Source organism: Capsella rubella, unplaced genomic scaffold (assembly GCF_000375325.1).
Source record: "Capsella rubella cultivar Monte Gargano unplaced genomic scaffold, Caprub1_0 scaffold_6, whole genome shotgun sequence".
NCBI lineage: Eukaryota > Viridiplantae > Streptophyta > Magnoliopsida > Brassicales > Brassicaceae > Capsella > Capsella rubella.
This window is the reverse complement of record NW_006238918.1, coordinates 14,138,868-14,153,404: the sequence shown is the minus strand read 5'-3', so window position 1 is coordinate 14,153,404 and position 14,537 is coordinate 14,138,868. Positions and strand designations below refer to the sequence as shown.

Below are 14,537 nucleotides of genomic sequence, written 5' to 3'. Positions count from 1 at the left end.
TCAGGGGAATAAGAAAGCTTTAGCTATGACATCTAAGTTTGTCCTAAAAACTAAATAAGAAGTTATATCATCTTGATCACCACCAGAAAAAAAAGAAAAAAAAAAAAAGATATAACATCTAACATGCGAACTGAAAAAATGATTGAACAAACATAAAATCGAAACCTTGTCCCACCTTTATTTTTTCAAAAATGTGTTCCACAAATATCATCAAAGTCAAAGACGTTGTCACGCCCACTTGATGTATTTGTGTATAGCTAATCCTTCCACATATGACATGCCACTTGCTGTTACAAAATGCAAACTATGGTGAATGCAATGAACAAATATTTAGTGCTTTCCAAAAATTAGGTTTTTTTTTTTTGTGTTCTAAAAAAACGAATTGGCTCGTTTAAACAATATATATAAAAATATGACATACATATCACATATGTGTGTCAGTGTGTGTGAAAAATGAATTATTGTTTCCTTTCAATAAATTAACAACAAAGTACATAATTAATATTTATAACCCATATTTAAATCATTAGTAAGAAAATAAAATAAACTATTAATCCAAAAAATAACAAGTATAGAATAACAAGTATAGACAAACTGGAAAAGGATGAAGCTAGGCAGCTAGCACGCGAAGTGAGAGTGCATCATCAACAAGTGCGATGGGACTCTTACGCAACTGTTCACTACTCACACCTTTGTTCATTAGCCTTTTCACGTATTACTTATTTATTTCAACAGACATATTACTTTTCATCATTATCATCCGATCCCTATTTATTTGTATAGGAATATTTGACAAGTTTTTTGTTCGAATCTTTTTCATCATTCATCGCTTATTCTATTTATAAGTTATAGAGAGTTATTGGATAAATGTACAGTGAGCAATAAAGAATATATCACAATATCATGGCACTAATTTTGTAAGGTTTAGTTTGTTAATCACTTGGAAAGGGATTTAATCTTTACACGAAGTTACAACGTTATAGGCAAGGTACATATATAATTATATAGTAAATCAATAGGTTTATATAATCCATGATAAATAATAATATATAACATATCATAGTTGAATATAAATATAGACATTAACCTAGTACGTTATATATGATATATTGAGTAACTAATAAATTAAAAGAATTAATGAATGGTTGGTTGGTTAGATAGTAATACATTTGACGTTTGCTTGCAGTATCCATAGAGTACGTACGTAATTCGGTTTAGTTGCTTGCATTATACAAAGAGTACGTACGTAATTCGGTTTAGTATACTACTATACTATGAGATTTACAGTATTAGTTTTGTCAATTTCGTGTTGTCTTTCGATTTTTAAACTGAAGACAAATAAATATAATTTTTTTTTTTATCAATTTAACGTTACACACACATGCAGTTACACTGACATTTGTTTGGCACTTAATCAAGAAATTGATATGAAGTTCTTTTTTAGATTAAGATGCTAGGTTGTTTCCATATCACCTATTTGCTTATAAACAATTATTTGATTGTTATTTTTGATAAATTTTGTAAATGGCACCTATAATATTAACACTATAGTTTCGATGATTGATATTATATACTACAAGCATTTGATTCAACCGAACGATCATCGAGACAGTAGTGTAATCACTTCTGTCAAATGATTCAGAGTTGTCGTTAATTAGTTCCAAGCTCTACAATTTCGTTATCATTGGTTTATTGGAAAGCTATACATTTGAAGTTGCATGCATGCAGGGTGACATGCATGCATGAAGTCTTTGGTCGGTTACACTTACACCACGAAAAGAGCATTATTTGACCGTAGGCATGTCAATTAGGGCTAAAGCCCGCGGGCTAGTCCGGCCCGCCCCTAAAAAACATCGGGGTCGGGATTAAATATATATGTCCAAAAAAATCGGGTTTTTTGGGCTAAACCCTTTCGGGCTAAAGAGTTTTCTGGGCTTAACCCGGTCGGGCTCGGGCTGGCCCGAAAAGCCATTAAATAAATATATTTTTATTTTTGTAAATATTTTAGTTTGAATAGAAGATTTGATTAATGAATTAATTTTTCATATTTACTTACTAGCTTTACTTAATACTTTTAAAATCATTATCTATCATATTTTCTATTATTTATATATGTCAAAACTGAACAAAACTAAAATTATATATAGATATTGACTCTATCATCTACTTTAAAGTATTTTAATTCCATGTTTTATTTGGGTTAAAGTGTAAATAATTTATTTAGTATTCAATTTTTCTCTTAAATTAAGTTAGTTTTAATGAATATTGATAAGTTATTTAAATTTTGATACATTATTTTTATAGTATACTTTTAAATATTGTTTTTTAAAAACTATTATGAAATTAGAAGTTGATTTTTTATCGTTAGTTAAAGCCCAAAAAAGTCCGAAAAGCCTTGTAGCCCTGTTAGGGCCGGGCCGGGGTTTGAAATATAGGCCCGGATATTTTTCGGGCCGGGCCAGGCCGGACTCAAATATATGAGGGTTTTATGAGTTTTGGGCCGGGCCGGGCCGCGCTAGCCCGATTGACATGCCTATTTGACCGTAATCAAAGCAAAAGTGATCCCGTGTCATGAGCTAACACCAAAGACATCAAATCGATACGAAAACCTACTGATCCTAAAAGTATGAAACAAGTATGATCTTCTCTCCCACCTAAGCTTGTAAACCTCAGATTTTTATGCATTTTCTTAACTGTAGATTCTTTGGAGTTGATCAGTTCTCTTATTACATGAAAGTTTCTTCCCCTTTGAATGGGTAAATAGATCACAGCCTCTCTAATCATTTACATGTTTCTTACCGTTTGTGTGTTAATTACTTTGCTAGTCTTTTTCCTCAAGATGTACAAAGGCTTTATTTTTATTTCTTACTTTCAAGCTAATGAATCATAAATGAGCCATTAAATTTCTTAATTTCAGTTGGTATCTGGTTTTTTAATCATCTTATTGTCTACGGTAAGATGAAGTAGTTATATCACTATCTACTACAATTAACAATAAATCAAGGTAAGACCGACGATTCTACTATACTCTTTCTGTTTCTATATAGATGATTTTTCAGGCTTATTTTTTCTTTTCAAAACTAGATGATTTTCCCTCAAATTCATGCAAAAATTTGTTTTAACAATTTATATTCTGCAGATTTTTTTTCTATGGGATGAATTGTGTCTAAAGGGATATCAAAAATTTTTATTTAAAAATTATCAAAAATTTAATGATTTCTTTTGGTTCATATAAACAACTCCGATCATATAATGTTGAAAATCAACTATTTTATGATGATAATTCTTTTTATTTATTTAAGTAAAATTATATGATATATTAATTTTATATTCTCCTAATTGATTTTTCCCCGTACGTAGTACGAGGGAGAATACTAGTAACTCATAACTCAAAAAAAAAAACAGAGAGAAAAAGGCGAGGCGAGACAAGTCTCGCATAAGGCTTGGTCGCCAAACCAAGTGTCTTTTAAAATCAACAAACGTATCTCCGTTGGAATTTATTTTGACCGTTAAACTTTTAGAAACTCTCTACCAATTTCTAATATATGTATTTTTGGCGAAAAAATTAAGAGAGATAAGAGTCTTTAAATATTTTCTTCATAAATTGTAGCATATTTTGGCTCACACTCACCAATTCTATATTTCTAACATCCTTGATTTCTTAAGAGAAACAAAAATATTAAACTGGTTCGAGATAGAAATAAGTTCTTGAAGTTAAAAGATAATATTATTTGTGTTAAACAAGTTGTCATAACATCTATGATAATAGTAATAAGTTTTCATCAAATAATAAGCTCGATATGATTAATTTGTCGTCACGCTTATTTGCAAATTTCAACCCAAACCAAGCAAATCATTAATCGGTCTAAAAGCGTTGATTAACGACAAATTCCATATATTTTTTTCATCTTTGCGGCTAATATCGCATGCAAAACTTTTGTTTACAATATTTTTTTTTCATTTACTCAAAATTATAAAAGCATGTGCAGCGGTGGGACAATTTTTTGTCCCAAAAAAAAGTTTTTTATTTTTAGATTAAAAAAAAAGAAATAGATAACCAATCGCGGGTCCCACTAGAATAGTCAAAAACCAAGGCAGAGGACGTCCCTATATAACAAACGTTACTCTTGTTTTTTTTTTCTTTCTGATTTTTCTTTTTAACTAAAAATGTGGGGGACTGGGCATAATACCACTGATGCTCATGATCGAAGTGAACGTTAGTAACGATATCTATACATAATTATTTGAATTTGACAGTGATGAATATTGGTAGACCTATGATATGATATGATTCGACGCTTTAAAATCATTTGTGAGTCACTATTCCATTTCACCTCTCCTATATCCCCCTAAATTCACCTAAACTATATATTATTAAAATTAAAGAGAAAGGTATAAAGTATATATTGACATTATAACAAACAAAAAAAAAGTCTACATTTGCACAAACTAAAGGATTTGAAACCCATATTATCATTGTCATAACTTGTGCTTCAAGTGTATCAATCTTCTTTTTCCTAAATTAATACTTCCATTACCAAATTAAGCTCAATTGCGTTCAGGGGAATAAGAAAGCTTTAGTTAGGACATGTAACTTTGTTCTAAAAACAAAATAAGAAGCTATATCATCTTGATCACCACCAGAAAAAAAGATATAACATTTAATATGCGAACTGAAAAAATGATTGAACAACCTTAAAATTAGGTTTTTTTGTGTATCCTAAAAAACGAATCGTCTCGTTTAAAACAATATATAAATATATGACATACATATGTGTGTCAGTGTATGTAAAAAACGAATTCTTTCATTTCAATAAATTAACAACAAAGTACAAAATTAATATGTAAAACCCATATTTAAATCATTAGTAAGAAAACAAGTTAAACTATTAATCCAACAAATAACAAATATAGAATCATATATAAAAGTGGAAAAGGATGAAGTCAAGAAGAGGAATAAGAAGAAGAATAATGACAAATGCAGAGACGAGGTAAGCTCTACGAATCTATGAATTCATGACTTTATTTTTCTTTGTTTTAGTCAAGCAGAGTTTCAAAACTCTAAAACATATTTGTTTGGCCCTTTTTAAGAAATTGATATGAAGTTCAGTTTTAGATTAAGATGCTTGTTTCCATATCACATATTTGCTTATCTATATTAACATTATTGAAATACCTTTTGAAAAGTAACATTTTATTTTGTATTATTTGCATAATTAAACCCTTTCCATTTGAATAAAAAACAAACTTTTATAATAAAATTTTGTAACTAGATCATACTAAAATTGCAAAATTAGAAATTAGTATTTATTATATTTAACAAAATTTCCTAATATCTCTCAATAATCCTTTATCTTATAAATCACAAGTCACATGACCAATAATATTATGCCACAAAACATCAACACGTTCTACAATCAAGATGAAACCGTACACAATATATAACCGATGCATCTCCTATTTAACTCTCATTCAATTCAGTTTTTTTCTCTAATTAATCTCACTCCATTGTTTTATTGTCCAGTCTCTCATGTGTATTTTAGTTGCATGTCTTCCACTTCGTTGCTTTTTGTGTGGTTGCCATATCTTATGACTAATCTATTCAGGTTTGTGACTACTTTTTTCTCTTCATCTTTTACTAATACCTTTTTTAAATTTATTGATTCAGGTTAAAATTATATTTTAAAAGAGAGAAAGATTAGAGCTCAAATATTCCAAAAGATAGACCTCGGTTAATTATTAGTATAAAGTCTCGTGGATGAGAAGGTACACAATAATAAATCTTGAGTTACGAGAGATTAAACCCAATTATATAGTTTGTTTATCAACTGTATCTTAATAATAAAATAATTTGATCTAAACATTGCATAATTTATTTGTGATGGCAGATATAATTAATTCGAGAACTCTAAATAAAACGTTGTGGTTTGGGTTTATTAACTAATGATTAGTTATCGTCGCTGCAGATATTGGAAAGGGAAAAGAAAACATTATTCTACAGATGAACTTGAGACTTGAGAGATCAGAATTGCCGAGAAGATAAAGAGGGTTAGATCTAAAATATTCATATGTCCCGGCATGTATATTTTTAAACTTTGTAATTTTACCATGTTAAAATGTTTACTATTTTTCTTAGGTACATATTGGAAATACTAGTAAATCAAATATTTCTCCAATATCTTTATATGTTCTTATTTGTTTTTTTTTTTTGTCAACTGTTCTTATTTGTTTTTAAATTTTTCTTATTACATAAAACATATCTATAATAAAAATATAATATTTTCGCATATTTTGCAATTTAAAAATTTTAAAACGGACGTATATTACTCAATGGATACTAAACTATTATTGATAATTGTGTAGCACGAATCATGCGATTGAGCGAGTTATAATTTATATAATTATGATTATAGATGTTTTTACGGCTTGTCTAATATAGTAAAACTCACACAATATTTTAATATGAAATTAGGCTATTTAATCGAAAGATGTTATGCCAACATCATTTTATTAATTTAAATATTAGATTTATTTAATTAAGTTGATCAAATTACGATTACATAAAAAACAAAATCTTATGTAATATTCAACAAGTTAAATCATAAAATGAACAATGATAATACAGTAGTACAATTTTATATACCAAAATAAATCAACAAAAAAATACATTTTAAATATCGTCTCGTGGTGTGACGCAGGTTAAAATCTAGTAAACAATTCGAAACTGGTTAGTATTCATTATACTATTTTTTAACAACACCAATATAATATATGTCAAATCAGACTGATTTAGTTAAGTTTAATATTATGTAATGTTAACATTTTAAAATAAATTGCAAAGTAGTTGAATATTTTGAATTTTATTTCTTAAAAAATAAAAATTTTGGTCCACGGTATTCCGCGGGTTAAATTTTAGTGTCTCATAAAAGCAAAACCAATTATTTGTGCGTAATACATAGGTTCACCCATAGGGGTGAACTTTCTCATTCACCCCCTATTAGATTAACCAATTAAAATGAAGTAATTTGCCACGTCATACTATATATAAAGAGCATTACTTAAGTTCACACCTAGGTGTGAACCTCCTTATCACCCCCTATTAGATTAACCAATCAAAATGAAATAATTTGCCACGTCATACTATATATATATATATATATATATAAATAAATCAAAACTAAAATCACTAAAACAAAATAGATTATGGAAACAAAATATGTATAATATAACCAATCTTTTATAAACCCAAACCAAAATATAATTTTGTTTAATTACAAAATCTAAACTCTAACCACTATTTTATCAACCCAAACCAAAATATAATTTTGTTTAATTACAAAATATAAACCCTAACCACTATTTTGTCAATCCAAACCGAAATATAGTTTCGTTTAATTACAAAAAATCTAAACCCTAACCACTATTTTGTCAACCCAAACCGAAATATAATTTCATTTAATAACAAAATATAAACCCTAACCACTATTTTGTCAGCCCAAACCGAAATATAATTTCGTTTAATTACAAAAAATATAAACCCAAACCGAAATATAATTTCGTTTAATAACAAAATCTAAACCCTAACCACTATTTTGTCAGCCTAAACCGCAATACAATTTTTTTTGTGTTTAAAATCTAAACCCTAATCATTCTTTTATAAACCCAAACCGTAATATATAATTTTCTTAATAAAAATTATACAGAATTTGTTTCCTTAATTCACCCCGAAAGGTGAACCACTCTTGTAATCTTGTTCATCCCCTTTTGAATAGCCAATCAAAATACAACAATATGCCCAGTCATTTTTTATTTCAAAAAATAAAAAAAAAAAAAAAAAAAAGTAAATACAAAACAAAATAGAAAAAATAATATATTTGTAATCCTCAAGAGGTGAACCTAAGTATTTTTCGTAAATAAATTCAACTCTAGATTTTATAAATTTACTAAAATCTTTGAAAAATACTTATGGATAATTAAGAAATTAACCGATCTATAACACACCCACAAACCTAAACAATTCCAAGTTCAACTGATCATCGATTTTATATCTTTTATAGAGAATACAAAAAGGTGGGCTTATAACCGTTACAAAGTGGAAGAAAAATTCAGCCCACATAATTCTAGCCCGAATAAAAAAGGATTACAAATATAAGTTATATAGGGTTGTGTCGTCTCGTTCCTCTATCTATCGAAACCTAGCCGTCGCTCTTGTCTTTTCATCATCTGATACGTTTCCATGGATAAAAATAAGTGGCTGAAGGAATGCTCTGCATCCACCACTACCGATGTATACTTTTCTTCCTTATATGGCTCTCTTCTTTACTCAGTGTTGAACAATTTTTATTTTTCTCTATTAATGGTTTCTTCACCAGCTGAGTCTTTTTTTTTTTTTTTTTTTTTGAAGGTTGAAGCAGCCTCGAAGAAATGTAAGAAAACGAATATTTTTTTTTTGGTTTTGTTTTATATTATAGAATCAAACATATGCCTATACTGTTGTGTCAATCTTGATCTTTATTTTTTGATTTCTTTTGTCAAAGAAAACTTGGTCTCTGAATCTTAGAATGATTTTTATTTTTAAGATTTTGATTTTTTTTTTCTATCTAGCTAAGAGAGAGTTTGATGATTCAGTGATACTACTTCTTAAGAAGCAAAAGAAGGTATACTCTGGAACCTAGAAACAATAACTTTGTATTTGTTTTTATTCCCCGGTTTGTCTTATTGATTTTCCTGTTTATTGATTTTCCTGTAATATAATGGCAGGAAATCGATGAACTAACTAGTTCGTTGAAATTGATGTCCGAAGTTATCAAAACACTGCAGGATAATTCAGTGACAAAGGCTGATCTAGAGGATATTTTATTGAAGGTATATATACTGTATGTTTAATTTTCTATGAATCTATTTGTGAATTGTATTTGGTTGCTGATCTATATTTTCAATTATAAACCTCATTCTTTCTAGGGCTATTATTTGCTATCTAGGTTGTGAAGCTATATATATATATATATATACTGTAAACTTTGTAGCTCATCTTTTGTTTGATTTTAAACGTTTCTTGAAAACTTGAGACCTCCTACTGAGTTGAGTTCACTCCAAATAAATAAAATATTGATATTTGTTTTGTCTATAGGTGAAAGAAACCACAAATAAGAAGGTGGAACCAGAGTGCGGTTTTGAAACTAGTGGTGCCGAGGGAAACAATCAAGAGACCATTTTGGTTAAGGGATTTGATTGTTCCTTCCCCAGGGATGATATCAAGAGCTCACTGGAAAAACGTCATTACTTGAAAGATTACTTGAAAGATTTCTGTGAAACTAGTGGTGGTCGTCGATATCGTATACCAGACAGGTACACTAATTTGTTCCTAATTATTAAATTTTGATAACAAAGGAAACTATTCATTAGTTTGTGGTTATTTTTTGCTCTTTGTTATTGCAGTGCGTTAAACTCCCCTAGTGCTGTTACATGGCGTGAAGGGGATGATAGTAGTGATGAAGAAGCAATGGTGACCAACCACAGCTAGTATTGCTACTCCTATCGACTTAGCTACATCAAATCTTTTATGTTCATGTGTGTTTAACTTGAAAATGATAACTTAAGATCATATCATGATAAATGTTATGATAACTTTTAAAAACCAAACTACATGTTATATAGTCGACTTAGTGCGTTGGTTGACCGAGTTGTTTGGTTGTCAAATGCGTTTTGTAACTCCATGAACTTCTCTATAAGAGTAATTAAAAAAAAAAGTGTCCGAAGCTAAACCTACTAGGATTTGCGTTTAGGTTTGTAACAGAAGAACTAGATTTTACCCCGTGGTACACCACGTGGTTGGTATTTTATGCATATATGTTATGTAAAACCTTAACCGTTATAGTTTATATATACGTACAGTTATATACAAAGTTCGTTTAACATAATTTTTTGATTGCCAACATGAACAATATATCCTTTGTGGTTTATATATATTGAACAATATGCTAGATTCGTACCTGCGATAGAGAGGAAGGGAAATTTCTTGGGTTTTTTTTTGTTAAACGAAAACAAATTTTACCCCGTGGTACACCACGGTTCCATTTTCTTTCAAAATTATATGTAATACTCGTGATTTTGTGTAATAAAATGATTGCGTTTCTTTAGTGATTAATATAAATGTTATAGTGTTATAATACAAAATTATAATATAGTTGTATTTGCAAAAAACAAATTTTGTTGATGAATTCATATGGGCTGGATTTTAGAAGAGTTATGAGTATCATGTGTATTTTTAATATAGTGAACCTCATATTTGTTAAAATATCATATTGTTAATATGAAAGGAAATACGAATGTTATTTTACAACATTAATTTGGATTATTAATTTTGCAATATTAGTTTAAATTATTTATGGTAGCAATATTTTAGAGAATTATTTATGTAGCAAACCCAATATTATTTTGTAACCACATCAAAATTACTTTTCATAATTATTTTATAAATAACTATCTAAGGACTTTATAAAAAATATTACATAATTAAATTTAGTTTTAAATTAGTTACTAATTGCATCTTTTTTTTTTACATTACTAATTGCATCTTAAATTTTTTAATTCATGACTTTTAGTAAAAATACACAGCAATTATTAGTCATATCATATTCATTAGTTGTAAAGTTGTCCGAGTTGTTTGGTTGTCAAATGCGTTTTGTAACTCCATGAACTTCTCTATAAGAGTAATTAAAAAAAAAAGTGTCCGAAGCTAAACCTACTAGGATTTGCGTTTAGGTTTGTAACAGAAGAATTATAGAGATTAATAAGGTAGAATTACAGAAGAAGAGAGTAGAGAGAAGAGAAGAGAGGAATTTGATGAACATTGTTTTTTTTTTTTTAAGATCTTAATCAATAAGTTGCTATAGTGAACAAGAGGGAACTAAATAGAGAAATAAGAGGGATAAGGCTACTAAACAATAGTAGCCCATTAAGCACATAAACGAGGCCCAACAATCCCCAAACGATACTTATCAATACTCCCCATTTGAAGTATCACCATGTCCTCATGGTGGAAGGAATTAGAACTCTAGAAAGTTGAGGGTTGCCTTGTTTGCTTGAGCCTCTGCATTTGTTTTGGCTTCCGTGATGAGTAACCTCGAAGGGTTTGTCTTGCTGGCCATGAGCACAATAAACTTCACCTGCTCCCCTTCGATCTCTTGATTCTGTATGTATTTCCCACACGGAGTGATTCCTTAATGATGGAAACAATCTTGAAAATACTGAAAGGTTGTAGGCGTCGAGAGCCTCGTTCCCTTAATGTTCCAGTCTCACTCTTCCCCTTGCATTTTTGTGTGTTATATATGTCTATTTAGATTAGGCAAGACTCCTAACTACACGAGTGATCTCCTTAAGAATCTTATGGAAATGTTCCATGGGGTGTCGAAAGATGTGTTTGTAAAGCTTCTTCTTGATTCCACTTCCAAGTTTTACGCCGAGGAAGCTGAGCAAGTCCTGCAGCGATCCGACATCTCCCAGTACTTGAAATATGTCGAGGTACATACATATCATTTTGTGTTATAATCTTTCCCTATTAACCCCTATAAATACAAAGCTATATGTTCTGTTTGTTGCAGGGGAGTTTGCGTGCCGAAGAGAAAAAAATGCGAGAAGCATTATTTCTTCTTTGAAGGGTGCTGGCCACAACTAATGACCGTTTTAGCGAGCCAACTCCTGGAGGCTCACGCTTGTTTCCTTGAAGAGGGGTTTAAGCTATTAATGGATAAGAGTCTCATTGATGACCTTAAAAGAATGTATCGTTTATTCTCTACGGCAGGTTTTGAGGATTATATAGACAACTTTCTTAGATCCTACATTATGGGAAAAGGAGAGGGAGCGAGGCAAGAAGGTTCCTTGCATGAGTTGCATACTAGCATTAATAAGATTTGGCATGGATGCTTTCAGGAGGATTATTTATTGGATGAGACCATCAGAGACTGTTTTAAGGGTTTGGGTCTACATGTGCCGGTATGTCTTATTTCTTTCACCCGTCTCCTATCAGTTCTTGACCTATAGATCCAAAAGCAAGTGTGTGAGCGTGATTCTTTGTGCAGGACGAGCTTTCGGGTCAAGTGCAGTGGGAAGAAGAGGAGTAAAGCTAACTTGTCAAATATACGTTGAAATATGAAAGAAGTTGTAACGTATATAAATTTATAAATTCTTAATTAACATGTTACGCTATATAAAGTTATTTTTGTTAATTAACAAGGACATTTCATCTTTAACTTGTAAATCCATTTCCGAGGAGCCATCAAAAACGCTAGACTTTTTGTAAAACATCACATGGAAATCACTAATACCACCTCCAGTGGAATTACAACAGTTGAAGCAACCATGTTAATTTCCAACCATATTCTTCTAAGATTTATTTAAAATGAATATTCACCTAATTCACCTTTCTTTTTTAAATCCATTTAAAAATGTTTGATGACACAAGAATACGATAAAAATTGAGGCAACAAATTGATTTTATGATCTTTATGAATCTTGATTGAATATTAAAATTTATTAAAAAAGTAATGACATTTTAAAATCATATTCGAAAAAGTACATATTACATATTTTTATTGTAAACAATTATTTTCAAACTTTTTTTTTAATTGTTAGTGTTTTTACATAAATAAATTGATTTTTTTTTTATGATTAATGAAATATGCAACTGAAAATAACCAATTATTTTTCTTAATTAATGAGTTTTAAAAAAAATTACTAAGAATTACGAGAAAAATTAACCAGATTAATAACTCCATTCTTATGAAAATAATACTAGAACTAGATTTTACCCCGTGGTACACCACGAGACCAGTATTTTATGCGTATGTGTTATATAAAACTTTAACCGTTGTAGTTTATATATAGTTATATACAAAATTCGTTTAGCATAGTCTTTGATTGCCAATATGAACATGTATCCTGTGTGGTCTATATATATCAAAGAATTTCCTAGATGTGTACCTAGAGGGGAACGGGGAATTTCTAGTTTTTTTAAAACGAAAACATATTCTTTTTGGTGTTGATATTTTTTCATTAATTAAAACAGTAGTGATTTTATAGTCAACATTGGGAGTGGAGGGTAATTAGTTAATCCATATGTTTTCAAGTTTGATGGGTACATATACTAATATATATTTTTATTTAATTTAAAGTTTTAGTAAATATTTTTGGTGTATTCTAAATACTATGTTGTATGATAGTACATGTAAATGTTTGTCTATCTTTACATGATTTTTTTGAAAATAGTATATAAAAATAATAGAGGATGTTTTAATGAAATAGTGTGTAAGAAATTATTTAAATTTGCACTTTCCTAATGGGCTAGAATTTACCCTGTGGTACACCACGGGTCCATTTTTAATACACCACGGGTCCATTTTTAATACAATTTTAGTGTTTGGATTATAAAATAGTTGATTTTTTATTTGTAATATTAATGCTACAGTGTTATATATATTTTGGTCTATTTTCAATAACTAAAATTATTTATTGTTTATATATGTGGGTTGAATTTGAAGGAACTTAGTATATGTATTTATAAAAATAAAAAATACTATTTTTAAACTCAGATTTGCTAAAATAATGGTGTACGTATAAAAATTAAGTTTGTATATACATTTATATTTTTAAGACATAGTTCTAACTTATTTTTGTTTGCTAAACAAAAATTAAAATCCAAGTTGGAAGAGTTGGGTACTCCCAAGATATAAACTTTAATATAAGATTAATTACTTATGAAAAATATACACAACTAAGTCTTTGGCATTTGTTTTATTTTTTACTTTGAGAATTGATTTGAATGAGAAACCACAGCTTTAAACCGTATTAAAACATATTTCACGTTTGTTTAGATTAAAAAAAACAAATATATTTCACGTAGGTAAGAAGCCATGCATGAGAGATATAATTGTTTATATCTTTGTTTTATCTATCCTACCATTCTTTTTTAGCCACATATGTATTGTGATCAACAATAAGTGGAGGAAAATAAAGATTAGCTAGAGAGAACTAACCCATTATTTTGGTTTTTCAGATTATCACAAACAAATACAATTCACCAAAAAAAAAAAGAGTAAATTTTATGCTTCCAAATATGCCTTCAACAATATATGTATATATTTCTGAAGAAAATAAAATTGACATAAATGAAATTGAAGTTAAATTCCGTCATTGTTTCTATATTTCATTCATGCCAAATTAATATTAAAATGAATATATAGAACTCAGAAAATCAAATATATAAAAGTAAGGTTTCACTCTCTCCTTATTGGTGGAAAAATATTTAAGGCTTTAATTTTTATTTTTTTAAATAAATAAATAAATGTTTATGACAATCAATCAATACAAAATTTAACTACACTATAAGTTATAATCAAATGGCAAAGAAAATGAAAGGACTTAATCATATATCATTAATCAAAATAAATAAATAAATTAATGTTTATGACAATCATTCAGTACAAAATTTAATTACTTAATCATATATCATTCAACAAAATAAATAAATAAATAAATGT

The 14,537-nt window shown here is 29.0% G+C and overlaps 2 protein-coding genes across 2 annotated transcripts; both read left to right on the top strand.

Moving 5' to 3' along the window:
* The first annotated feature begins 8,172 nt into the window (after positions 1-8,172).
* Positions 8,173-9,699, top strand: LOC17883638. The gene is made up of 6 exons (XM_006288699.2): positions 8,173-8,287; positions 8,405-8,426; positions 8,605-8,657; positions 8,761-8,865; positions 9,131-9,348; positions 9,439-9,699. Exons 1-6 carry the CDS (start codon positions 8,237-8,239, stop codon positions 9,521-9,523), a joined length of 534 nt encoding a protein of 177 aa, XP_006288761.1. The 5' UTR covers positions 8,173-8,236; the 3' UTR covers positions 9,524-9,699.
* Positions 9,700-11,394: 1,695 nt separating this feature from the next.
* LOC17882142 (cullin-like protein 5) lies at positions 11,395-12,122 on the top strand. Its single transcript, XM_023780347.1, has 3 exons — positions 11,395-11,504; positions 11,604-11,994; positions 12,081-12,122. The coding sequence occupies exons 1-3, from the start codon at positions 11,395-11,397 to the stop codon at positions 12,120-12,122; spliced, it is 543 nt and encodes a 180-aa protein (XP_023636115.1).
* Positions 12,123-14,537: the final 2,415 nt, after the last annotated feature.

What these genes read in the sequence shown, in the direction of transcription:
- LOC17882142 (XM_023780347.1), top strand. Translation starts at nt 11,395, where the DNA reads ATGTTCCATGGGGTGTCGAAAGATGTGTTTGTAAAGCTTCTTCTTGAT. An exon ending in CAGCGATCCGACATCTCCCA is followed by an intron (nt 11,505 to 11,603) that starts GTACTTGAAATA and finishes TGTTTGTTGCAG; the next exon opens with GGGAGTTTGCGTGCCGAAGA. An exon ending in GTTTGGGTCTACATGTGCCG is followed by an intron (nt 11,995 to 12,080) that starts GTATGTCTTATT and finishes TTCTTTGTGCAG; the next exon opens with GACGAGCTTTCGGGTCAAGT.
- LOC17883638 (XM_006288699.2), top strand. Translation starts at nt 8,237, where the DNA reads ATGGATAAAAATAAGTGGCTGAAGGAATGCTCTGCATCCACCACTACC. An exon ending in TGAAGCAGCCTCGAAGAAAT is followed by an intron (nt 8,427 to 8,604) that starts GTAAGAAAACGA and finishes TTTTCTATCTAG; the next exon opens with CTAAGAGAGAGTTTGATGAT. An exon ending in TAGAGGATATTTTATTGAAG is followed by an intron (nt 8,866 to 9,130) that starts GTATATATACTG and finishes TTTTGTCTATAG; the next exon opens with GTGAAAGAAACCACAAATAA.